Genomic DNA, 24,277 nt, shown 5'->3' with positions numbered 1-24,277 from the left:
GTCATCAACATGGGATTAGCAACCAGATGGCGCACCACGCCAAAATAGCGCAGTACCGCACAACCTCCCATTGTTTATCTTTTGTCTGCATACACTAATTAAAATCACCATAAAGCCTTTTAAATTACTTTATTCATCTGATTACCCCCGCATAGCATGCAGCCTTTATGTGGAGCGCCACGCCTGCTTTACATGTCGCTCAGGATAGCCAATCATCGTCTATCTAGCGTGTGACGTCACGGACAGGTGTGACCAATCAGAGGCGCCGTCTGAGTGCCACCGCCAAGCTTGTGTGCGGAGTTCATCACTCAGGAAGTGCAAGAGCAGTTACTGGTTGCGCTTTCAGTCTCATACATTAACAAGTTGTTTGTTTTCCACTTTGACAGACCATTTCGACACATTTTCCAGCCCAAAATCCAAGGTAAGGCGTGACTTGACGCATTTAGGATAAATTGAGAATATGTGAATGTACACATTGAGTTTTGAGAGTGTCATTATGTGGATAAATGTTTCATATTTTGACAGCAGCGTCGGCTGTTTATGTGTCCAGCTACAGGCGATCATTAAACCAGTTTATAATTCACTTTCACAATAGGTTTGAGTCATTAACAGTTAATAAACCTTGCAGCGTTTATTTGTTTTATTATTAGCTTGCCGAGCTAGCTGTATTTATTTATGTGGACAAGTGCATTTTCATTAAAATAAACAGTGTCATCCAGCTTCGATGACTATTTCTGGCTAGCCCTATTTTTATCCTCTTAAATTTAACTTATGCTGTTGTATTCACTCATAAAGTGCAGAGAGAATGATAAGTGAACGTTATAAGTGTGTGTGTGTGTTGAGCTGTCACAGGGAGCGGCTCGTACAGTGAGTGTATCGTCGGTTTGTTCTGCAGCTTTTGCACATTTCCGCTGCTCTGAGGACTCGGTTCTGGCGAGATTGTCGTCGCGTTTCGGTGAGAAGTTCCTCATATACCCACACATTTATTGTCTGACATCTTCATCTTAATGGACAGGTAGTTGATTCTCGGGTTGACTTATAAAACTTTGGCCTTGAGGCGATAATGTCACATTAAACATCTGAGCAGATTTTACCTCAGCTCGCGCGCACAGTGTTGACTATTCCTGTCAGTTGTACGATTTTAACGCGTTTATGCATAAAACAATCATAAAGAACAAGAGTGTTGTCAGAATCCTGTAAATAACCAGCTGGAACACACAGAAAAGTGGAGCAGTATAGAGCTGTATTTTTACTATGGTAACTTACGGTCATGGTGTCAGTGGACACTGTGAGCATTTGATACACACCATGGTACTGAGTGATTGCCATTATCATGTACAATGTTTACAATTCTGCCATGGTCATTATACTATATTGTTACAATAGTACCATGTCCTAAAATCATTGTAATTGATATGGTAAACAAAAAAATATTGTCCAAAACATAGTACCATGGTACTTTTGTATTTATTTATTATTTATTTCACATATTTTATTTCTTTTCTTTTCTAAAATTACAATTTTTGAGGAATACTTGCCAATGTGTTTCTTGAAGTATTATTTATTTTTGTCTGTGGGTTCTTTCCCAGTTGAGTGTCTATTTTTGCACGGTTTTGTGTGGAGAAACACCTGCGCCTTGTTATTAAGGTTTGTTCACTTGTGAAGTAAACATTCAAGAAAATAGAGAAATATAAAGAGGTTTAAAGTCAGCATGAAAGGGAAGTTGCGATTTCTCTTTTCTTCTCTATTGTGATTCAGTCCAAGTAAAACTCGAACAAGAACAAATGTAAGGCGGGACTTGATTTTGTCAATCAGGAATTGATGGATGGTTGTGGTGTGCTATTGGTGGATCTCATGTGAGTGACAGGTTGCTCCGCCTTCACGCCAGTAAACGCATCATCAGAGAAGAGATGTTGTTGCAAGTTATTTTGACTAAAGATTATGAGGCACTTATAATGATAAATTATCTTTAATAAATACTACGATATTGTGAATTTAGTTTAGACAGAGATGTATTTCAGAGTGAGTTTAGTGTGGTAATTGGAAAAGAAAGCTGTGGAGTGTGAGGTCATGGGGTTTTTGTTGGCTTAGTGTCCTGAGATTGCAGGCCAGGCTGTGTCAGATTTGAGGCGGACATCTGTTGGTCCCGCACAAACGGTCTGGATATTTAATCCTTCCAGTGGAGAGGAGGAGGAGGGAAATGAGACCCCCGGCCCAGAGCTCACAGCTTTTGTGACAGGTGTCCCCCTGCTATTCAGCACCTCATGCAACTTTTCCCGTGTGTGTGTGTGTGCGGGTGCGCTTGCGTATTTGGTGGCTCTTTTGAGGCTTTACTTTGCTGTCTTTGCTGGTGTATTAGAGAAAAAGCTCGGCGTCAGCTAGTTTAACAGCCACGCTTATTGAATGTAAAGTTCAGATGTATTGATCTGTTGACCTAACGCTGCATTGTTGTGACGCAGCTGTCACGTGAGAGGCCGCGGTCTGTCTTTGTGTGTTTGTATTTGCACACGCACAAAAGAGAGCGAAAGGACAGAGAAAACACTCACACCACGGATCCTTTTTGGCGCCATTTCCCAGCTGTCTTGCTCAGTGTCACTGTAACATGCCCCACGGGACACGCTCGCGTACAGTTAGCGCTCCGCCGCCTGCGAGTGTGAACAGAGCGTAGGTGTGTGTGTGTGTGTGTGTGTGTGTGTGTTTGTTAGCCTAGTCCTCCTGGGAGACTAAACTTAACCTTCTCCATTCATGTCGCAACACTGCACTTTCCATTCTAGGCGGCGGGAGATCTAGCATCAGGTTTCTGTATTGCTCAAAATATGTGTCTAATCACAGCAAGTTGTTTACACTTTTTCTTTCATATCAGAATTGACCCTTTAAAAAACCTGTCCTGTTCACCCCCCACTGCACATGTTTCCCTCATCTAGATTCAACTCACCAGCACATTACTAGAGACTGCAAGCAGAAATGGGCTGAATCCGAAATCGTCCCGTAAACCCTCATTCACTATTCCATCCCTACGTTAGTCCACTAATACTGTTCACTTGAAGAGCGAATGAAAACGAGTGAGTGAATTCGGACAGCCGTTGAGCGTACACCGTTTGTACACTCGTTATTGCAGTGCATTGTGGGATTGAATGAGTGCTCTCGATAACGTCCGCTATGGTTTCGGACACCACTGCAAATGGCTGCTCCCTCAAATAATGAAATAACGCCCTATTTGAGTGTATTGGGGACGATTTCGGATCTCGGTCTTGTTTTGGAGATACTAGGGTCCGTGGCTCTACCATTAGAGAACTTGTGTCATGTGTACTTTGATAACCAATCACATCACAGCCTTGACGTCACTGAATGTAATTCCATAGAAATGAATGAGAAGTGTTGGAAACTGAATCATCCCTGTTGCGTAATTGTCCGTGACATTGTCTCTTATAAAACAGCGTTATAGATCAATCCAAAACTAATGTTCAAGAGCAAACATGTTGAAGATTATTATTAATGGTCCATGTCAGTTCATTAATGATAAGCTATTTCCTCAGAAAAGAGGTTTATTCAGCGTAGTGAAGCCTCTCCTCCGTTGACAACCATAAAAAAACTGCCTTTTTGGTGCATTTTTGGTTTGTCTTCAATGGCTTTTCAAGATTTGAATTGGCCGTGTCCGATGAGGGTCGTCCAGGACAGGTTTGAGAAGCACATCAGCTCTTCATGTGTAGCTTGACTAGTCACTCAGTCCCTTTTGATTCGAAGGCCTCTGTTGTCCAACACAATATTCAAAGCCCCCATCCTCATATAAACTGAGATATCAAAATGTTTGTTTTCACACTTTTTTTTTATTAATAAAAAACGAGAGTATTGATAAATAAATTAATCACAGTTCATTTGGAGATTCCAGAAGTTTCAAGAGCTGGGTGTTCATCAATTAAAAACAATAGCCTAGGTATTGAGAGGGGAACATGTGTTTAGCATTTTATCTGAGATTATAGTTAGGTTATTTGAATATATTAATAGTCATTTATTACCGGTAGGCTAATTAAAATAGGCTACTTTGAAGTCGTCATGCAGCTTCCTTGGAAGTTTGTGGAGACCTGGTTGAGAACCACTAGAATAAGGACTGATTATTCACTTAATCAGATTGTCAGTTCACATCAGCATGTTGTGTATCAAAGGACAAGGATGATAAAGATATAAAAACACCTTGTGTGAGGAACAGACTGAAACTAAAGTTGTTCCAGAGGTCTTTTATAGCGTGACAGCTTGTGGATAATGTTTGATTTTGTTGTGTGGAAAAGAGCGGTATGAACAACATTCTGGTGTGTTTTATCCAAGAGAAGGAAATGTGGATGTGTAGGGAAAAGGACAACACAACATTTTTAATTACGCAAGCAGTCAATATGTATAAGGGTCAGTTCTCCTAAAAACAATAAGGTTCAGTCTAGCATGTCAAGCAAGTACGGTTGAGCTCTTTATATGTTTGCTGATCAATGTGGAGGGACGTCATACAGTGGAGGGACTGAAATCTCTCAGGCTTCATTAAAAAGCATCTTCACTGATGTTCTGAAGATGAACGAAAGTCTAATGGGTTTGTAACGACTTGAGGGTGAGTAAATGTTGACAGAATTTTAATTGTTGTGTGAACTGTCCCTTTAAGAGAGCACAGCCTGTGTTTGTATGAGGAACAGTCTAATTAGAGCTTCCTGTATTTCCTGTTGTAGGAATCTTGGGCATCTCAAATATGGAATGCTGGATATTAGAAGAAGCCGGACAGATGTACTGTATAAGACAGATGTTAAAAAGTCCTTTTGACTCGTTTTGTTCTCTTTTGACCTCATTCTCCTGTTACGCTGCACGTTTGAGCTACTGTTTATGTCCCCAGATCAATGCTAATGTGTCAGTAAAAGCCTAAATTCAGTCAGTCTAGCATATAAAGCAATCGAGTCTCTTCAGAATTTTTTCACTAAACTGCTCAATTCATTATGGATTTGATTTATGATCTCTTTTTATTAAAGCGTCAAAGTGGTAGTTTGCCTGGACCGTCAGCGGAGGGACAGAAGTTGCAATCAGATTTAAAAAGATTTTCATTTGTGTTGCGAATATGAACGAAAGTCTTACAGGTTTGGAAAGACATGTAGGAGAGTAAATGATGACAGAATTTTCATTTTTACTTGAACTCTCCGTTTAAACTGTATGAAACTGACACTAGAAGACGACAGTTTACAGTAATGCTGCTGTCATGGCAACAGCTCTGTGAAAGCAACACGTACTAGTATTTTTTTCTTGCACAGTTCGTAAAACAGCAGTGTGAAATTGAGCTAGTTGTAGACTAGATCGCCCATATCTTTTTTCATCTTCAAGAATAGAGAAGGCGAGTGACCAGGTGTCGTGGAGGCATGTGCAACTTCTCAGCATTGACTATACCGTCACACCGTTTATTGAGCATGTTTGTGTAGACTTCCTCTTTTCAGTGACCTGAAATGACAACATGAGCCGGGCTGTTTGTATTTCAGACACGCACACACGGATACGCTCCCTCAGAAGACCAAATGTCACCCTCCTCCTCCTCCTCTCGTCCTCTGTGTAGCCCACGCTAATCAGTTTGGCTATAGTAGCGGAGGCCTCCTGTAGAGTGTGGCTCCTTATAGCTGTGACAGAAGGAGTGATGGAGGGGGATGTTGCTCCTAAAGCCTCAGATCTGCAGTGTCAAACTTATTTTATGCTTCGGACGTTAATATCATCTTATCTGCTGTGCACCTCTCAGTCCCTGTCCCACAATTAACGGTAGATGACCTCGCTGTTGCCATGGAGATGGACTGAGCCGCACAAGTGACAGATGGAGGGGGTTACAGAAAGACGAGGGAGTGGTCGGTCTTCGAGGACACCAAACCCCCACCATGCCATTGGAAAGTCCTGCGAAGTGGATCCCTGTAACATGCAGCTCTGGCTGATGGATTACAGCTCACCAGCTTCTACCAGCCAGCAGATCTCATAACTGAATTCACTTGAACAATAAACTACTAATTAATCCAATTAAAGTACTTTTAATACCATCAGCACAACATATTGTGACTTGCACTTTCCCAGTCCTACAAGAGTAAGGCCTGTTGCAATGTTAAGTCCAGCCGTGAGCAGAACTGCAGGGTCTGAGCGGGCGTTTGAAGTTTGAAGCCCAAACCCGCCCTGTGAAAGATACCCTGACATGACACATTTAATTGCAAAGATTACCAAACCCCTTGTTATTTCCTACCAGATCTCACATGCTTGTTACGTTCAAAGTAAAATGTTTAAAATGCGCCAATAATCGCTATCGGCCGATAAAACAGACTGTAAAAGACAAAGGCGGTTCACTTCTATTACTTATGAATGGGAGAAACTCCAGCGCGCAATATGGAGGAATAGGTCCCGCCTTCTAAAGTAAAAGAGCCAATCGCTGATTGGTAAAGTCATTACCAAGTCACTGCAGCTGCCGTTCGAAGCTCTGGTTCGGCTTAGGACTCCACATGCGCATTGGCTCGTCTAGCCTATTTAAGCATGAGAAACAACATTTATGGGACAGTTCATGTCAGATTTTGTTGTTAATTTGAAATGTTATTTAATTGTGAGTTCAGCAAGCCGTTTTTGAGATAGGACTTGGTCTTGGATGCCCAAAATAGCTGCCCGGAGGCGTTGCAAATATGGCTGCCGACTTTCCTTGAAAATTGGCAAATGCTCAAGAGTCTATAATTGGATCATTATTGCAGTGATTATTATGTTTCTAGCATGTTATATGTTTGGCAACAGTTCTTCTAACTCTAACTGATGGAGTGTGTAGCTTTTCATTTCTTTAAAAAAACATGTAGGTAGAGACACATCATGGCCATATTGCAGGATGACAATGTCAAGATTCATGAGGCTCAGATTGTGTAATAATGGTTGTGAGGAGCATGAAGAATCATTTAATTCACTGAAAGTCTTTGGGATGTGCTGGAGGAGACTTTACAGAGCGCTGGACTCTTGCATTGTCAATACAAGATCTTGACAAAAGATGTATGCACCTCTTGACGGAAATGCCACCACAACATTTATTTCCATCAAGATGTGCATCAATGTTTGTCTGTTGATAATTTTAGCCTTTAATATTATAGTAATGTACCAAACGAGAGGGTTTCCTGTGTAGTTTAGCATTAGTTGGGAGGGATATTTTCCTCAAGCTATTCGTATCGGCAGATCTCATTCTGAATATTCGGCTATCGTATTGGTGGAGAAATTTAGTTTCTCTAGTTTATAATAATCTTCTTCTTCTTTTTTTTTTTTGTTTTTTTAAGATCGATCCCAAAATCGCTTTGTGCAGTTATTTCTTCTGACCATTATAATTAAACCATAGACTATTCATATATATATTTTTTATTATCTCTGAGCAAGTTAATTAGAATATAAGAATAATGCAAGCCTTCAAAAATGAATAAGTTTTATTAAAATTGTGAGTTTTATCAAATCGTTGGAAATTCAATTATTATTTCCTCTCCAAACAAGCTGAGCAAATTAGGAAAAATGTAGAATCTACGTTAAAGTAGCAAGAAACCTAAAATCTTAAATTTGTATTATTAATTTACAAACTCATTTATCTGGTGCCATTGGGCTCTGTGTAGCAGATGGGACACTTATAAATACCCTGGTTTAGGATGAAACCTGAAGTGCAGCACAACCGTTCGTTTGTTCTACTTAATAAACCTCATAATTTTGAATCGATGACCCCCATCCCCCCTAAACTACCCTAAAATGATCAAGGCCGGCCTGTTTCCTCAGCCCCCCCATTACTGTGTCAGCCTCAGACTGCAAGAGAAGCACCTCTTCCAGGTCAGTGCTCTTCAGTCTATCGATGATGGAGATTGAGAGAAGAGAGAATAGTGATGAGCAGAGAGAGGGAGAAAGGGGGAGAGAATGAGAGGTCAGGCTGACGGACGAAGATCTTGGGGATTTATGGCAGGCCAACTGAAGGACGGAAGAGAATGACAATAGAGGGGAGGGTCACGGCAGGGAGACTGTGTCTTAAGACCACATACAAGGATAAAAGCTCACGTGTAATGGGAAGAGAACTAGAAGGTGAGCCATAAAAAACATGATATAATGCCTATAAAATGCTCTAGACCTTCTCCATGATGCTAAGGTGTTATAGGTGTTGCTATGTGGTCTGACATTGGTCTGGTTAATTACCCCGGTCAAGGTTTATTAGTAAGTAAAATGACCCTGACAGTGGCAGTAAGAGTGTAATAGATGTCCTTGAGTTGATCTGTGTTTTGTGTGCGTTATCGGTGTGGGAGCTCTGAGCGGCTCGCCACTGAAGAGCAGCGATGCATATGCATGTTTACATTTAAAACGGCGCCTCATCTGTTTAGTGTTGTTGTGCTTTCAATGCATCACGCTGCCCTGCACACAACCGTTTTGTTGCTGCGCGTCCAAGCATGTGAAAACCACAGCATGACTGTGCTAAAATCAGCACAACAGTGCAAAAAGTTCCATTACATAAGACTAAGTTCATCAGACCTATAGCTAGTTTATACCTAATTCATCATTAAAGTGTTAAAACATCAAAGCTTGTACAAGATCAATATCAGTTGATTATAATGTGATTTTCTAATCTGGGTTTGAGGGCCTTTTACTTGATGCTTTGACTAACATTTTCTAAAGAAATTGTGGGTGGTTGTCAGGGCTGTGCAGTTGCTAAGATGTTCTATGTAGTTTTTAAGGAATTGGTTGCCAGCATGTTTTTTGTTTGTCTCCTTAATATTCTGTGGCCAGAAAAAAACACCCTATGTTAAGAAAACCCATGATTGTTAAAGGAATAGTTCACTTATTAAAGGGATACTTCACCGCTGGAAAGATGAATGTGTATTTAAATTGGGTCATTTATGTAGTAGAAATGTGAAAGTATTTTAGAAGTTGGTGCCTTCTAGACTGAGAAAAGCCAGAGAATGTATTTTTGGCTCTTGTGGATGAAAGACAACAACTCCCAGAATGCACTTGCTTCGCTGCCCTACGACGCCACTCCCAAGCCACACCTACCGGTCACAGAGGGCAGAATCAGAAGAAATGATACAACTAGGCTACTAGTCGACTCGAAACTGAGAAGACGCCATTTTATCGTGAGATCCCCCTATGGGCGGGTTGAAGACATGCGGAACGAGCTCCTCCTACTGGCTGAAGTCTCTCGCCTCTGGACAAAAAAGCCTCCCTTTAAGTGTTTAAGTATCCCTTTAAATGAAAATCATCATTACTCACCCTCAAGTTGTTTCAAACCTGTATGAATTTCTTTCTGAATGTTAAATGGGTCCAATCCATGTTCAATGGGAATTATTTTATGATGCAGGAATAAACTAGTTAATGCATGTGTTTTTGAACTTTGCTCATTTAAAACATGATCAAAACACTAATCTGTTTTAATGACAACATTATAAATAAGAGAGGAAGTGACCAATATTGGTATCAGAATCAGCTAATAGCTGTTTGTTAAAATCGATATCGGCCCGAAAATATCCGTGCATCCCTACTTATCACTAAAGATGTTCTTACCTTAAGGGGTTTTGTATGTCTTTAGATATGACTCTGGTCCCTTCTTCACTGTGGCTTTTGGGATGTTAAGTTTAATACCTAGGGTTAAGAATTTGAACAATCCCCCAACTTGGCTATGAGTATTATAAATAGCAAGCACCGCTAATTAGACGAACAAACCTTTTGTTGTGATTGAGAACAATCACATAAGTTTAAATAAATGGAGGTCAATAAAGCCCATTGTGGAATGTCCTCAACAAGTTGCCTATGATCTCAAGAGGCTTTATAAAGGACTGTCCTGCAAACAGGGAACAAAGCATGACAGCAGACTTGATTTACAGTGCACAAATGAAATCTTTTGTCATCATGTGGTCGCTGCGCTGTCCCGCTCCATTCTTGTCCACTCTTACTCAGCAACAAGTTGTCTCTTTAGTGTCATGTCACCAGTGCAGCGCGTCAAGCCACGGTGACCCGAGTTCCCTTACATTTACTGGGTGGCCTCTCCCTCACCCAGGAAAAGAGAAATCGAGATTGGGGGAGGGCAAGCGACATAGAAAAGGAGAGAGAGAATAGAAGGAGAGACCTCCAGCCACTTTGAAGCTTCTCTCTGGTTCCTGTGTCAGGCTTCTCCCCACTGGGACAAAAGGCCTTTATGTGTGGCTCAGGCGGGGGGCTGTAGGGGGGTATTGTGGGACTGGGGCGGTGGGCGGCAGGACGGCAGGGCTAGATCCCCCCCGTCTATTGATTTTCTCTGTATATTCGGCCTCACCCCCTCCACCCCAGCCAGGCTTACCAGCTGTCTGCTCTACACCTCTCCCAGCCTCCTCCGAAAGCCCCGGCCACAAAGACACACACAGATCATATGGGCGCCGGCATTAGCATACTTGAAGGAACTACATGGAGACACGCTCAAGAAAATATTGATTTGCACAAGTATAGACGGAACCATGCTTGTTTTGAGCGCACATGTAGCATGAGAAGATCATCAGTGCCATCTAAGTGGATGACCTTCAATTTGTGGTGTGACCTTTACGCGTTTGCATATGTTGGGTTACTTCCATCAGTATGTTTACGCAAACATGCATCGCAATTGTGCAAGTAAAGCAATCTCAATATAGGGTCAAAATCAGTGAATGTTGAAGAGGTTTACTTTGGCAAATGCATTGGTTTCATTTATGTACATATGCTCACTCTGAAATGTATAAATTACATTGTGGTGTGTGAAAAAGTTTGAATGCTTCTGGTTGCCTCAATGAGAGCTACAACAGGCATTGTATTATAGTACCTTTCTTCTATGGCAAGGCGGAGAAGTAGTTTGAATCTTCCTGAGCTAGTTCAAAGTATGTTAATCTATCGATAACCTATGGCAAATAGATTTGATGGATCCCCTTGAGGACTGAGGTCTGTTACCGACCGCTATAGTAATCCAGAAATCATGTGCAAAAGGACTGCATACTTGCATTCATCTCTGCCAGGGATGTGACTGTGAGGAAATTTTCCCACCGCGTACGTGTCCACCGGCGCAGAGCAGAGCAAGCATTTTCAATCAATTCCTAAGGAACCTTAACAATTCAATTAAACCAATTTAAAGGAAACCAGAAACATGACAACGGATTTTCAAAAGGCATGTCTCGTCTTCCGGATGCGTAACGAAAAAGCGAATAGTTTGTGTGCGAATAGTTCGCGTCAAAACCCATCACATGAGCCGCGTAAACACGGTCTCTATCTCTATCTTTGACGATTAGCTTTCTATCCCAAATGTAGTTTAGCCTGCTAGCCTACACAGCACAGGACTATACAACAACTAAAACTATCACACAACATACTCACAGTCGCGATAACCGAGTTGGTTGGCAATGCTACGCCTCACAATCATTGTCCTTGTAGTATATGATTGGCTGAAGTCTTTTCTGTCGCCGCAAAAGGAAAAAAAAAAAAGTAATTTTTTCGCCGCAGCACATTCGCGTTCGGTGTGAAAGCACTCATTACACAAACAGCTGATCAAAAAATAAAACCATCGCGCGAACTATTCGTGCGTAAAAATCGCGTCCAGTGTGAAAGGGCCTTTATCCGCAAATAGGGAAAGGTAGCTCTGGCTACTTTGACGTGTGTCCGGTGTGGTAGTGGCACAGGTTAGTTGTCACAAAGACATGGAGCGGCTAAATCTCCAACCTCCGGAGAATCACCCGTTTTAACCCTTTCGCACGTACGATCACACCGGTGTGATCAGTCTAGGCTGGTCCCTGGAGCGTATGACCACACGTGTGATTAGAACGGTCAGTGCATCAAATGTGCTTTCGCGCGTTGGCTGGCGCTGTCATATCATATAGCCTATCACATAACTTTTCAGTGTTTTCAACCACATAATGTTTATTTTAGGGTTCAGACATATACATTCGTACGGAAGCGTATTGCATTCACTTGAGAAAAAAAAATCTACTCTGTTTTTCTGAATTAACGAGTTAATTATCTCAGAATTATGAGGTAATTAACTTGTTAATTCAGAAAAACAGAGAAGATTTTTTTTTCCTCAAGTGAATGCAATACGCTTCCGTACATTCACATAAGTACTAAAAAAACAATACATTTAGAGTTTGTCAAATAAACACTGATGTCTATGGAAGAGGCAATAATAATCCTTTCCATTATAATTAGAAATGTTTTATTCATATCAGATACACATTGTCTAAGTAACTTTAAAGTTTACTCTATTCTTCTCCCAGTTCACCGGCCACTTACTTTCATGTAGCCTATTTCAGGAGAAGTGAATGAATTCACGTGTTGTAAATCCAACAGATCCGATTCTCTGAACTGCGGCACAAACTAACATGGCGTGGCGCCCATCGCACATACAGCTCAACTAAGGCGATCGTTATAAAGGTGTTTAAACAACAAAACACTTCCACTTGCATATATTTGGCAATCGGAATATCAAATATTTCATGCCATAGCTAAAAAATGTGTGAATATTTTGAATAAAAAATGAAAAATTACATAAAAGCAGATCATCATTCATTCAGCGCTGTTGTGGCTGTGGTGTGTCACGTGACAAGCAATGAGGCGTCACCGTGGAAACCATAAAGTGACACGTCCTAAATAACAGCCGACACCTTGAAAAACTCACGCTGGGGGGTCAGCCAGAATATTTTAAACTTATGTGTCAAAGGGTTAAACAATCGCTGAACAGAGGAGAGTCTGCTGGTGAAAAGAGAACCAACAGAGCTCGTAATAAAACAAGAATCAACATAGAGCTGGGCGATTTTTTTCCCCTAAAAAAATCTGCGATTTTTTTTAATAAAAAACTCGATTTACGATTCGATTCGATTTCCCCCCCCCCATTTAAAACGAAATAACTGCGAACTGTAAATATATTTTTAAAATATATATTTATTGTATTTAATTTAAGTGCATCAACATAAACAAAAATTGCAAAGGCAAACCCTTTCTCTAACTGAAAAGTCACTGTGCGTGCAACAAAAATTGTTAAACATCTAAATTATTTATACTGTATTTGGATTGAGCTAATAAATCAACAAAAAATCCTCAGGTAACTCTTATGCCTGGTTCAGATTACACGATTTTTTTGTTTGTTACGATAGTCACTGTGTCAGATTACACGATTTTGACTCCTAAAAATCTTGTCATGTTGTGGACAAGAAACATGTCAGACTACACGTTGTTTTCCGACCAGTCATCGCGAGCCGTCTCACACACTCATTCACTCGCACATATAGCCTACACACACACACACTAACACACTCGCGCACACACACACACACACACACACACACACACACACACACACACACACTCTCACTCACTCACTCACTCGCACATACACTCGCTCACTCACTCGCGAATACACACAGTCTCTACCTCGCGCGCCGTCGCCGTGGAGGACCGTTAAAAAATTAAATATGCTAGTCTTTTTGTCGTGATGTCGTGAAGCATCGAGGGCTGCGACAGGGAGCATGTTACGGAAACCCTGAAGGAAGATTTGATGAATGCAAAATGTATGTATTGTACGCTCTACTGAAGAGGGGGAGGAAAAAAATCTAAAAAATCGATTTTTTGAAAATATGAATCGATTTGACCTACCAACTCGATTTTTAAATCAAATCGATTTTTTTCCCAGCCCTAAATCAACATAAGCTTGGCTTTTTGGCGATGGAGAGAACTGAGGGATGTGAAATGTAAAAGCGACGTGGAGCTGTATTTTATTGAACAGATACATTTCCATATGTTGCTCTCTAACGGAGTTCATTGTAAAGCATTATATATTGTGAAGTGTGATATTTTATTGTGGTTGTTGTGTCACTGTGCTGGAATTTATTTTCAAGGAAGTACCGTGTCTATTAATGGGTAAAGCTACAGTAACGTCTTCAGCTAGTCAGCTTGAGATCCTTTCCGTCTACACTGGGTGCATCTCTTCAGCCTAGTAGTGAATGTTTTAAGAGCTGTAGGATAATCACATTCATCTGAACACGCACAGCTGAATAACAACCAAAACAAAGTTCATCCACAAAATTCATGTTCAAGTTTTGTTTTTTAGCCGCTAGAGGGACTAAAGTTACGTAGTGCACCTTTAACTAGGTGGCAAGCTATCATTGTGTTTATTGAAAAGTGCATATTTAGTGGAAAGAGTTGCCTCGGTTTACTCTATTATTGTTCTGCAGATAGATGGATGGATGGATAGATGAGTAGAAGAATAGAAAGGGAATGACCCCCCCCCCCCCCCCCCCCCCTCACACACACACACTTTCCGGTGGGGGAGAAAGTTAGAAGGTAACGCGCCGTGGGGGTCCTGATCGGATCCTCCTCCATCCTTTCTGTCTCCTCCTCTCACTGTCCCTTTTGTCATCTCTGGTCATCAGTGTTACCTCCATCATCATCATCGAGATCATTCATGAGGACAGGCTGAGTGTGTGTGTGTGTGTGTGTGTGTGTGTGTGTCAGTGCACACATACCTGATGACTGTAATGTGTGTGTGTCTACAGGGGCTGTGCAGCTGTGAGCGTGAGGGGATCTGAACAGAAACAGCCCTGTCATCTTTACTATGATGGCCAACATGGTGAGTTCTGACGTGTGTGTGAACATCAGGTTATATAATTCACGGTTTCAGTGTCAACATGTTAACCACTTTGTTTCTGCTGTTGTCAAAACAAAAGCAGAAGAGATCTTCTGAAAGGCTTTCGTGGGCATCTAGTGTTGGATTCTGCTCTTATGTTGCGGATGTAATAATAACCCACATCATTTTGTGACTTCATAATGCTATGATGAGAGAAACCACTTCTGTTAAACTAAATGTAATGATATTATAACAGTTTATCAGGTCTGTAAGTTTTCATAGCAAAGTATTCCCAAGTCTCATATTGATGATTATGGATATTCTGAAGTGTGTAAAATTATAATGCCCTGTATAACAATCGACTGAGAACCCATGCCTGCCATTTCTCATTTAGTTTGAATGTCCTTCTGTGATGTCATGTTGATTAAATCATGGTGACATGTTCCACGACCTCCGACCCCTGTGAATAGATGTCTCTGTAAACTCGACCGACATCTGTTTACTCATCCGTTTCAAGCCTTCAATTCTATAGATTTTCACAGTCTTTCAGTGGCTAACACTACTGGTGTAATGTAGCTCTCCGGCTGTGCATGGTAAGGAAATCGCTTCGCTAAAGTGACATTCGCTTCTATATTTTAGTTTTAGCCAGTTGAAGCTTGTAGGTGTTGTTTCTCCCTCTCTAGTCGTGGCCTAGCACAGACTCGGCCGCTCTGCTGCTGTGAGATATCATGCTATCGCTTCAGAAACAGACCTCTGTCCTACTGTAGTCTGCTGGCTTTCCCGCACAACAATCTGATGCCGTTCACACAGTTCACAGCAAGCCAGGAAAACATAGATGTGTTTATTCAAAACAATTACAAAATGGTTGTTATGTATAATTTGGTCAGTTTGGTTGCCAGTTTGGAATTTTTTTTTTTTTATTAAAACACATCAGTTTATCACATTGTAATCTGTGTCAGTGTAAATTAGGGCTGCACTATATATATATATATATATATATATATATATATATATATACATACATATACATACATACATACATACATACATACATACATACATAATTATATAAAAGTAAAATGGATGACACGGTATGGCCTATCGATTGTCAAATTGTGCCGACATACATTTATTTTCCGACTACCTGTCAAAATAAAAGCTTGATTGTTTAACTTTTGAAAGTGAAATTGACCTTTGGAAAAGATACACACAGATGTATATGTAAATAGTAATAATAAATAATAAAGAAAATACAACGATCAAAGTATTGATTCAGTATCAGAAGAAACATATTTGTGAAATGACAATGTATGATTTAGAACAATCCTTGTATGTCTTGTTTGTGCTTAAAATAAGGAAGTACTTTGTTTGATATTTTGCTATCTTATGAAATGATTTCATATTTGAACTAACTATCCATTTTTGGAGCCATTTTCCTTCCTTCCTTCCTTCCTTCCTTCCTTCCTTCCTTCCTTCCTTCCTTCCTTCCTTCCTTCCTTCCTTCCTTCAAAACTTATTTTGAGATTTAAAAAAAACAAGATGGACCTGGCCAAGATGGCAGCAATAATAACATCAACAATTTTTTTTAACAAATTTCAGAGTTAATTTGCACGGTATATTGCAACTAATATTTTTTTCTTTTTAACTCTTCCTTAATTTAAGATAAGATAATCCTTTATTCGTCCCACAGTGGGGAAATTTCAGAATTTAATTTAATTAATTAAATAATTTCTTCTCCTTTTAGGTTGGCGCACCAGCTCTGTGTGGAGATCTCAAGGCCTTTCTGAACCACAACCTGTCCAAAGGTAAAAGTAACTCCGATACTCTCTTATATGATCACATTAATAAATCTATAAGGTTGGTTCTTCAAGCACAGGCTCATTCAGAGTGCAATAAACCTTTCCCTTGCATTTTCATTTTTCAATTTGGCAGTAAAAGAATTTGCAGGCAATTACTAGCAGGCAGTAAACTTTTATGTACTACCGTTGTCTTGAAATGGTTGTGTTCAAAGTGAAAAGGAGGAGTTTGGGCACTCAACAATAAACGCTCAAGAAATAATTAGTAATAGTCTAATTGCATGCATGCTTAGATGTTAAGTAACTGGTTGAGACTGGTATGGTGTCGTAGGTTATAAAATAAATTAACTTCAAATCCAAAATCAATTCCTAAAATCCTGAGATTCATCTTTAAACCTGTCCCTTTTCAATGAATGCATAGAAAATGTGTCTCTCCGGCAGTTGTCACTCTGATAGAAAAAGCATATAGAATAGTGAAATTGCTCCAAAAATGGTCTGTCCAGTCTTGCCTACATTTTTTCATGTTTGAGCTCCAGACACAATCTTCACTCCTATTGGTTGTCGCTCCTAAAAGTCTTCATTTGCATAAAGTTAAACATTTCTCAACTTTGTCATTTATCATAGTGGAAGACCTATTATGGCTAAAAGTATTTGAAAACTGTCTTTTTGAAAAACAAAAAAACATAACAGCATTATTCCCAAATGAATAAATATTAAAGATGCATGAAGCAGTTTTCTTGCTTGCATTAGCATCAAGTTTGTGAATTTTAAAGGTGCAGTAGGTGAACTGGGAAATGCTAACTTTAGCCTGCTAGCATTGAAAGCATTCAATCCCACCTTCCCTGCAAATCGCCGTCCAAAGCCACGCCTCCTCCAAAACTCTCACAGACCAGAAGCAAGATGACCAGAGACAATGTTATTGGATTACACATCATGTGTCATTCACCGGCGAGAAAACTTTACAGTATAGTGAGTAACAGTACTACAATTAGATGCCGCAAGATTTTGGTTGTGTATCTTGCAAAACGTGTCAGTGTGTAATAATATTATTGCATGACAGGGTTTCACGATGAGAGTCTGCTTGGCTCCGATGATCCTTTGCCAGTGCCCCTTTGTTGTCGGTTCAGGAGGAAAGTTAGGTTGTTTGTCTGCACGGCGTTCGTGAATGCGCTGATGACGTGTGATGAACAGGCTGCGCAGTGGTAACACACATTACTGACAGGGAACACATGCTATCATTTCATTCGGACAGACGATATATATTTATAAAAATACATTAAGACTGCTTGCTCTCAGGCTATGAGGAGACTTTCAACCAGCATAACAAAAAATGTTTCTGTAGAGAATCACTTATTACTAGCCTGGGAAAACCCAGACAACTTCCGGCAAATTTAGATTTGCTCTGCAAGTAGTCTGGCAAATTTCTAATTTCTATTTCTAATCCGTCGAAATCGCGGCACCAATCAGAAACGTTGAGGCGGGCTTTACACGATGACGATCACTCTGATTGGTTTTAGGTCTATCCAATTGAGCCCAGAGGCATTTGAGCGACGTCCGTTGGTGACGCCCCTTTGGAAATGAGTTATTAATGAAGCTTTGCCAGACCATAACTCAGTTACTACTGAGAATAGTCAGGTTTTAACCAAGCTAACTTATTACACCTTTACGCACTGATAGCACAGTGGTGCGAGACACTGCACTGCCATCTATTGACATGAATACTGATGTTTACGCATGCTTTTGGGTATTTGTCAGTCTTTTCTGCATCTTCAGCCGTACAGGTACTGATTCTCCCGTTGTTTTCGCTGGTAAAGTGCGATAATAAGCGTGTTTCAGTTGGAACCAATAACCTCATGGGCAGCGCTCCGACATGCAGTGCAATTGACCTTGTGGTCTTTTTCTGATCCCATCCCCCTCTCTCTACCCCACTTCACTTCCTGCCCTCTCTCCAACTATACTATCTAAATAATTTCACTGTCTAATTTTCACTCATCCATCTCACTACTAGAGTATCTACTACAACAGCAGCCGATGAGCGTGAGGATCCTCTCCGGTGTTTAGTGAAACATGGTGGCTCTCGTCATTTTACGTAGCGATTAGCGAAATACATTAAGGTGGCGACCTGCACCATACAGTACATAATAAAACCCCTTTATAATATATGAAACCTCTTCATCTCATGTGACTGATTTTTATTTTTTTATTTTTTTATTTATAACTACCTTTTAATCAGAATCATCTCAAATCAAGAGTTTGTAAATAAGACTCGAAAAAAAAAAAAAAGGTGCCAGTACTTTGTGCTGTTCTCAACTATGGTTTTAAAGGAACGGTCAGGATTAAATGCATGCTAAGCTCCAATGATGGCATCTGAGATATTTATTAAAACAAACTAGAAAACATTCACAGTTATGTACCTACGTTAGTCGTTTCTATGGCGTGAATGATTAACGATAGTGCCTTAAGCAGCTCACTAATAAAACTGATGATGTTTAAAACGGCTAGTGTTTTCGTTGGAGCGAGTGAAGAAAACAATTTGTTTTGTTAGTCAGTATGTGATTGAATACTTTTTAATTGTCATTGGCACTCATCCAACTGTGAGTTTTCCATGCCAAATAAAACTCCTGCACACATCCAGATGTGCTTTTTCCCCGAGCCCTGCAGTAAAGCCTACCAGCTCGGGCCGGTCCTACGCCGGGAGAACATGTGTTCAGGCCGCAACATCCATTCAGTCCTCATGCTCTCCAGGGCTTCCCACTGCTCTCAGATCAGTTCAGGCCAGAGCAAGCGAGCGCCCATCGCCTGTGAGTGGCCTGCAGGAGCCGCCGTGTGTGTGTGTGTGTGTGTACGGATGGAGGAATGCCTATGGCACACACACACGCTCTCATTGAGTGGGCGCGTTTCCCACTCGGCATGGGTGAAAGTCCAAGTGTGTGTGGATGGACTCCCTCTGCGCTCGCTCGGCAATGCCTGCGAGCCTCTCAAGTTTCCACTGAATGGTAACAAAAGGGACACTGAGCGAGAGAGAGAGAGGAACACCAGGTCCCAGCCTGCCTTCGAAACATGCTCTCCACTTCTCTTCAGGTAAATCCTGCAGCCCCTACTTTTTCTTTTCTTTTTTTTCTTCATTCTCGCTCTTTGTGCATTCAGGGATTGTGTCGGAGCAGCTGGGAAGGCTGCACGTGTGTTGGGACGGCACGCTGAGAGGAACATACACACACACACACACACACACACACACTCTCTCTCTCTCTGGGTCACTGTGGAAGTTCCTCCACAGATCTGCGTTCAGTGGGAGGAGGGGTGAAGCGGGCGTCCCAGTCTGTGTGTGGGACTAGAACTTGAGCTTTTATTAGGAAACGAATAGTTAAAGGTGAAGTATGGAAGTGCTTGTCGTGCCGCTTCATAAACAAACAGGTAAATAACTGGAGAATTTGAAGGGAAGGTTATAATAGGTTATTAATATTTATTTTGTGTCATTTTAGAACTTTTGTATTATAAATGATTCTTTTTAAAGAACGAGGTTATTCTCTCTTTCTAATGTTGTTGCCAGTGTGTTTGGAGCCGCAGAACTGGCTGGCTGTGTTTGTGTTCGGTGAGAGCCTCTCTGATGTTGCTCAGGCACTGATGTGGTTTTCAGTCGTGTTGAGCGTGTGCTGGAGTTATGTAGTTTGTTTGGGCAGCCCCAGGAAGTAACTGTGTGTTTTCCTCCTGTTGTCTTGGGTCATGTATAGAAGTGTTTTCATTTTGATGTCTTCCGTTATACGCTTGCATATATCTGTGCATCATACATTTGTGCATGTGTAAAACGCTGTGCACTTTGTGCATGTGCTTTGTAATATAACACAGATATTTCAGCTCAATATTTGTGTGTGTGTGTGTGTGTGGTGAGCTGCTGCTCAGCTGTATTCTAATGTGGCTTTGCTCATTGTTGCTGTAAAGAGCATGTGGCACTGACGCATTCCTGCGCTGAGGCCTTGCACAAAACCCCTTCAGACCGCAGCCAGTCCTGCTGCTGTACGCTCACCATCTGGAGCACATTGTAAAGATTCATTCAGACTACTCTGACACTTTCTTGCCTTTCAACATGAAACACTGAAACTGTTTTTATTTGTATTTATGGTTAATCAAAAATGACAATTCTCACAATCATTTACTCACCCTCATGTCATTTGAAGTCTCCATGACTTACAGTGCTATGCATAAGTTTAGACACCCAAAGTTGACTAAAGTTGACTAAAAGTTGGCTAAAGTTGACTAAAAAGAGGAATATAAAATCATCTTTTGGAAACTGAACTTAATGCCTTAATTGAAAAAATGAGGAAAAATCCAACCTTTAAGGACACCAATTTTCTTTGTGAATGAATAATGTATCGTAAATAAATAAATGTTCTTCCTTAAAATACAGGGTGCATAAGTTTGGACACCCCTATGTTAAATTCCCATAGAGGCAGGCAGATTTTTATTTTTAAAGGCCAGTTACTTCATGGATCCAGGATACTATGCATCCTGATAAAGTTCCCTTGGCCTCTGGAATTAAAATCGCCCCACATCATCACATACCCTTCACCATACCTAGAGATTGGCATGGTTTTATTTCAGTTAGCCTAATAGCTGGTTTGATTTGCATTGAGAGATGATCTTATGGAAAGTACTCCATGCCAATCTCTAGGTATGTTGAAGGCTATGTGATGATGTGGGGCTATTTTAAGGCATTAAGTTCAATTTCCAAAAGATGATTTTTTTATTCCTCTTTTTAGTCAACTTTAGCATGGGTGTCTAAACTTATGCATAGCTCTGTTCTTCCAACGAACACAAACTAAATCACTGAGCCACTATTTTACATACAATAGAATAGATTCCAGGAAGAGAATGCAGAGGTTTGAAGTCCAGGTTCAGGAAGTAAAAGTCCTCCTCGGTATTTTGTTCCAATCACCTGGATTTGCTAATTAGCACAGTTTTTCAGCCAGGAGATTGTTGAGCTGGCTGAGTTCATGGGTGGAATAAACATAAGGCAGGAGTTTTACTTTCTGACCCCTGGACTATACACCTCTGAGAGAGTGATATTTAAGTTGTTGTTCATTGAAAATATTTCGCTGTTGTGCAGCTTTTAAAGTCACCATGAAATCAAAATTGATAAATCTTTTCGTTTTTTGGAATTCAATTTTAATTTGTCAGCCCTCTCGCAACAACATCACTTTTCTGTTGACGTGTGCACTGCCACGGCATTTCTCTCCAGCAAACTGTCGCTCACAGGAAATAATCAAAGAAGTTCAGCTCAAAATACCCCACAGGTCATATATTATTGCATGCCGTAAATGGCCCTGTTTGGGTTGGAGCAAAAAACATGCTGTTTTCGTGTGTTTATCTTTAAATTAAAATGAGCTGCTGCTTCCCCACCTGCTTTCCAGAAGAGGGCTGTGCCTTTACAGCTTGTGCTTCGGATACGACAAAACCGAATAACCTCACACAGCCAATATGCCTGAAATCGTCAATACCGGCGTTCAGCCTTACATGCTCAAACCGGAGCCAGACACTGATGGAGAGACTCAAGAAGTCATTTTTTTTTAATTTGTCACAGACAATTTGGTAACTTTACCTACATAAGCCGTACAACGTGCCAACAAGCACATTCAGAAAGGCAATTTTCAAACATTCACTAAATGTAAAGTGCAATACTTGCCTGTTCTGGGTATGAAATTGGATTACGAACAGTTGGTATTGATCCATCTCTGCGAATCACCTTTTGTGCAAATCCTGCGTTGTACTGACCCTCGTTTGGAAATGACTTCAGTGCCGTTCTTTGTTCTTTTCTCAAAGAAAAACTTAACCTGTTAACCGTTGCCAGTGCGCCCGCGCACTGAAGCGTTTTTTTTTTTTATTTAGTTCAAATTTACTATCAGATTTAATGTTATACCTTGACAAACTATACATCATTAAAAAGATATAATACTCAAGTTTCAGTATTTGACCACTATTGTATTCTGAGAAACTTGTAGCGACAGTTATTTCTTAACTTCTGTCAGGAGTTATGAAATGAAAAAATGAGTCGATACCTTTAATATGAATTATGCGCGTCAGCCGCTTTCATTCATAAAAAAAACTCTGTGCTGTTGTCATGACAGCGATACACAAAACAACTTCCCTCAGGGCTTTAGCTCAAAAATGTGCAGATTTGGAGAAATATTGATAGATTCTCATAGGTTTACATCAGATTTCTATTGACAGGAATAATATTTATTGAATTTATACCCAAATGCGTCGATGTAATCTTTATGAGCGTTTGGCACTCTCATTTACTTTGTTTTCAATTCATACCAATAGCCTGAGGGCGCTATATGCACAATAATAACCCATATATGGAACATGAAGAAGAGCCATGATCATGTGACATTCCAGGACGTCACTGATACACACACAAAGCTAACAAGAGATCGCGCTGTATCATGCAGATACAGATATTTTGAAGACAATAAACATGATTGCAATGATATTTGAGTTACCTGTGTTTTTCAAGCCTTGCCAGGTATTTTCATAATAATAGATTATATTTATAATGTAATCTATAGACCATCATTGTGCAGAATATGATCAAATAGTATATTTTCTGTCTGATTTTTTTTTTATCTGATGTCAAATTAGATCACAGAAGATTATTTAAAACACTTCACTTGCGTTTTAAAGTAAGTTTGGAGCACAAACATGGTTTTAATCTCATAAATTGTCATGTATTGATGGTGTGCTAAGCTAACATGCTAGCTAGCTCTAGGTGCTTCTATCTTGAAAAAAATTAACTAAATACAGAGTTTTAGACTTATCATCTTCAGATTTTAAACATAAAATGTTTAGACAGATGGCTTTAGCTGTAGTGCATTTCTAGATTGCTACAGGGTCAACTTCAATTTTATTTTCATGATGTTTCATAAAAATAAATTTCTAATAACTTTACAAAACTTTAAAGCTATTTATAACAATTTTTTTCATTATGACAATAATTAATTCTACATTTACAATAAACTGCCAGGTGTCAGCTTTCAAATGAGATTATACTTGTGCTTTTAGTACAAAGGGTTCATGAACTGTATCTGTTTCAGTGTGGGTATGTCATTTCTGGGGATTTTTCAAAAGTGGGGTTGCAGCTTAACAGGTTAACTCCAAGTCCTCCAGAGTCGCGGACAAATCCGATTCGAAAGACTGCTGTTCGCCAGCAGCATCAGCTCTTCTTTTGTTTTCAAGTAGCAGGTAACCGTCCGTCGCAACTCTGTCATCATTATGTTAAGCCCGCCCCGCCTACTCTATACACGATGTGATTGGCCTGACTAGAGTTTGGTTTTTCCAGCTCGAAAGTCAACAGAGAGTTGCTAGACTACTCTGGCTGCAAAATACATTTTGCTGCCGCTAGGGTGCGTCTAGATTTCTAGGCTACCGTTTTGCCGCAACAAATCGTCGTAGCGTCTCAGTTTTAGCGAAGCACAGGCGAACTGATCATCTCTTTCACTTAACTAAGTTACAGCACAAAATAAAGATGAATGAACATCAGAAGGAATGCTGAAAGAGACAGTTCAACTTACCAAAATCTGTGTCACGTTACATTCACCTCAGAAAAGCCATTCAATGTCCAAAATCTCATTAGTCAGCTACAAAAATAGAGCATTTTGTTAAATATATGCATCATATTGCATATTCATTGTATTTTTACTTAACCCGTTCTTCAATATCTAATGTATGTTTGAATAAATATGTCATGTTTTTATGACAGCCACCATTTAAATGCTTAAAAAATAAAATAAAAGTGTAGAAACACATATTTGGCCTTAAAAAGGTGTTATGAACTTCTTTGTGTAATTTTATACAAATCACGTAGCCTATGTTTAAAATATTCTGTCTGACCCCCACC

At 40.2% G+C, this 24,277-nt stretch overlaps 1 protein-coding gene across 4 annotated transcripts in view; it reads left to right on the top strand.

Annotated features, from left to right (window-relative positions):
- The first annotated feature begins 278 nt into the window (after positions 1 to 278).
- tfdp2 (transcription factor Dp-2) overlaps positions 279 to 24,277 on the top strand; it is a 59,940-nt gene continuing 35,941 nt past the window's right edge. The window contains exons 1-3 of one of the 4 annotated variants that reach the window (XM_081371269.1): positions 279 to 421; positions 14,517 to 14,590; positions 16,332 to 16,392. In XM_081371269.1, the coding sequence (XP_081227395.1) occupies positions 14,576 to 14,590; positions 16,332 to 16,392 (76 nt within the window). In that variant the 5' untranslated portion in view covers positions 279 to 421; positions 14,517 to 14,575. Of the gene's footprint in view, positions 422 to 14,516; positions 14,591 to 16,331; positions 16,393 to 19,018; positions 19,465 to 19,670; positions 19,798 to 23,022; positions 23,064 to 24,277 lie in introns of those variants that run through there. The other 3 variants (XM_081371271.1, XM_081371268.1, XM_081371270.1) reach the window with 3 other exon arrangements.

This window comes from Scardinius erythrophthalmus, assembly GCF_964197995.2.
Source record: "Scardinius erythrophthalmus genome assembly, chromosome: 7".
In the NCBI taxonomy this organism is placed as follows: Eukaryota; Metazoa; Chordata; class Actinopteri; order Cypriniformes; family Leuciscidae; genus Scardinius; species Scardinius erythrophthalmus.
Note: the sequence above shows the minus strand (reverse complement) of the source record. Positions and strands in the feature narration are given on the sequence as shown.